The 3265-nt window shown below is 54.8% G+C and overlaps 1 protein-coding gene across 1 annotated transcript in view; it reads right to left on the reverse strand.

Moving 5' to 3' along the window:
* MS4A10 (membrane-spanning 4-domains, subfamily A, member 10) overlaps positions 1 to 2401 on the reverse strand; it is a gene marked incomplete at its 3' end in the record, with an annotated part of 3857 nt that extends 1456 nt beyond the window's left edge. The window contains 3 exon segments of the mRNA XM_008565238.1: positions 151 to 207; positions 1243 to 1362; positions 2204 to 2401. Coding sequence (XP_008563460.1) covers positions 151 to 207; positions 1243 to 1362; positions 2204 to 2401 — 375 coding nt within the window.
* Positions 2402 to 3265: the final 864 nt, after the last annotated feature.

Here is a 3265-nt window from a genome sequence, read left to right on the forward strand (position 1 = left end):
TCAGATGCCCTCTGTTGTCCTGAAGGCACATTTCCTGCTCCTAGCAAATCCTTGAGAGCTTCCTCCTGGGTCACCACTGCACACAGACGCCCTTAACAAAGTGGCCCCAGGCTTGTGAAGGGAGGGAATGATCTCAATGCGCCAACTCACCAGACACATTTTAGGAGAGGTCTTCATTGTTATTGCCAAGATCCCTGAAATGACAAACTGCAGGCCAAATTTGGAGGTCAAAGAGAGAAGTTGGGGTTCCTTGAAACTTACAAATATTCCTCCCCTCTATTGTCCATGAAAACCAACCCCTGGTGGCCAGCAGGGCAGAGAACACCATTCCTCTGACAAAGCGAGCTCATCCTGCCTGCCACTAGGCCCATCCCAGGCCCTGCCCCACCCTGCACCCTCCTGCATGTGCACAAACCTCCTCAACTTGTCCTGTCTCCACACCTTGGATCAAGCTGTGCCCTGCACTTAGATGCCCTCCTAGCCCCTCCCGCTCCCCCCACCTTACAAACCCAAACCATCCCTCTTGGGTCAGCTGTACGAGTCCCTTCACCACGACCTTTTCTCCTTTCCTGAATCTTGCAGCTGGGGGGATATTAGGTCTTGGTTCTAAGGTCTCTGGTGTATCTCTGCAATCTTCTTTTGAATGTTCACTGAGCGCCTACTATGTGCTGTGCCAGTCCCTGAGAGCACAGGACAAAAAGGCACTGAGGGTGTAGAAAGTTCTGTCACCATGTGGTAAAAGCTTGAAGCTAGGGGCAGTGGGGACAGAGGACTGATTTGAAAGTGGGGGGTCGGGACACCTGTCCAAGAAGGCACCATGGAGCTGGGACTTAGCACCTAAGCAGGACACCACCAGGGAGTTGGTGACGGGATGGGCACCCTGGAGACCTGGAAGGACATGGATCCTCTGGGAAATGGTCTCATCTCATCTCCCATCCTGGCTGCTCAGAAGCCTGAGGACTTGTCCTTCTCCCTGCGGGAGGCACGTGTCCAATTATGGCAGAGTCCAGAGAGCTGGGAGTGCTCTCCTGGGACTCCAGATTGACGGGGCCCCAGGGAAGGAGCTATTTCCAGTGTGATGGAGAAAATCGAAGCAGAGATAGGGAGGCTGGAGGACGGGGCTGGCTTGTGCTTTGCTCTCTTGGCCCTCTCTGCCCCACCTGGCATCGGTCCCAAGTGCCAGGACCGCCCAGCCCCGCCCTGCCAACCCCATACCCAGCCTGTGTTTTGGCTCCTACTCACAGAGGCAGCACCCCAAAATGGATACCAGGACTTTAGCACCACCAGGTGAAGGCTCTTGACTCTGGAGAGCAGGTAAGCACCCAAGAACAGGTGCAGCACAGCGACGATGACATGGAAGGCCTGGGTGGGAAGGTGAGCAGCCCCAGGGAGGCCCCCTGTGCCCCGGTCCTGCTGGCTGTAGCGAGTTCTCTTCCCACCCTGCTGTGGACTGGATGTCCCTCCAAACTCATTGAGGCTTGGTCCCCACTGTGACAGTATTAAGAGGGTGGGAAATCCTATTATGGTAGTTGAAAGGTGGGGCCTTGAAGAGGTGATTAGATTGTGAGGACCATTCTCTAATAAATGGATTAATCCACTGATGGATTAATGGGGGTCATGGGCGTGGTTCTGAGGGCTTTAAAAAGGAGGGTGGTGAGGAGTGAGCTCTCTCTGCTCTGCCATTCTCGCCACGTGACACCTACATTGCTGTAGAATCAGATCACCAGATGCATTCCCTGGACTTTGGACTTTCCAGCCTCTGATACTATAAGCAATAAATATTGTTTCTCTACACATTGCCCAGATTCAGGTACTTCTGTTATAAGCAACAGAAATGGACTAATACACACTCTCTTAGGGATCCAGTCTGCAAGGGGATCTTTCCTTGGGATGTCCCGCAGGGAGAGCTGGGGCTGCCAAGGTCTCTCCATGGAGGGCATCTGTCCTGGAGCCGGCTCTCAGTGGCTGGCAGCTCCTCCCTGTGGTCACCCACGATGGAGCCCATGCAAGCCTCAGCCGGCAGTAGGTGTGGGCAGATTCTCCCCACCCCTCCTTCAAGGCTTTCTCAATTTTGGGATGAGGGGTAAGCAGGGAAGCTGGAGACTTTCCCTTACCCTTTCTGGGTCAGGGCCCCCCAGGATCCTCCCCACATGCCTTCCTCCCTTCCCTTCCACCACCAGGGCCCCAGAAAGCAGACACTCACGCCCAGCTCCCGGAGAAGGCGGCTCCTCCTCTGGGCCTTCTCCTGGTGCCAGTTTGGAGCCAGAAGCCCGGGCTGGGTCACCTTCTGGGGTGGACTTATCTGCCCAGGCTGGGTTAGGCTGAGGGGCTGCCCTGGCAGGAGTTCGCCAGCACCAGAGCTGGGCGTGACTGTGGCTGTTCCGTTGGCTTCTGCTGCCATTGATGAGCTGGGGACCCTGGCTGCGGGCCAAGGAGAAAGGCCAAGTCAGACCTGTCTCATTTCTGGGACTTGTGCCTGGGTGAGATTCTGTCTGTCACCTCTGCCCTCTGGGCTGGGGCCTTCCAGACCAGTGGTTGCCTTGCCCAGCAGCCCTGAACTTGATTTGATCAGAAGTAATCGGGCCGCTGGGGATGTGGAGAAATTGCTACTCACAGCCTCTCTGGGGTTTCAAGGATACAGCTCCTTTTGGGGCAGAAAATTAGGACCAGACAACTAGTGCCAGACAGAGCTCACCCAAACTGGCAGACTGCAGCTCGGAAAGAGCCCAGCGGTGCAGGAGCCTGGGCAGGTGTGGTCCACTTTGTAAACTGTCCCCATCCCCTGGCCTGGGATGAGCCCACTGAAGGCAGGTGGGAATCAAATAATTGTCCTACCACCTGCAGTGATGCCTGTGCCTCCTGGGTTTGGGCAGATGGGGAAGAGAAGGGAAAGGAGCTTCTGTGGAGGACTTACTGTGAGCCAGCACAGAGCCAGGAAGTCAGTATTTAACAATGACAACAATGTTAACCTTTCTTCAGGTTCTTCCTGTGGTCCAGCCACTGGGGTAAGCATTTTACATGCATCGTTTGATTTTATCCTCATCCCAACGCTATGAGGTAAATGTCGTACTGTCCTCACTTCCATTTTGCAGAAGAGGCTCAGAGAGGTTAAGCCACTTGCCCAAGGTCATACAGCCAATAAACGACTGGGACTTGAAGCATGGCAGGCTGGCTCCAGACCTGTGGGTTTAAGTCATTCATGTACTGTAGTGGATTGAATTATGTCCCCCCCAAACTCCCTGAAGCTTGAGTTGTGTCCCCCAAG

This window comes from Galeopterus variegatus, unplaced genomic scaffold (genome assembly GCF_000696425.1).
Source record: "Galeopterus variegatus unplaced genomic scaffold, G_variegatus-3.0.2 Scaffold44879, whole genome shotgun sequence".
Classification (NCBI taxonomy): Eukaryota; Metazoa; Chordata; class Mammalia; order Dermoptera; family Cynocephalidae; genus Galeopterus; species Galeopterus variegatus.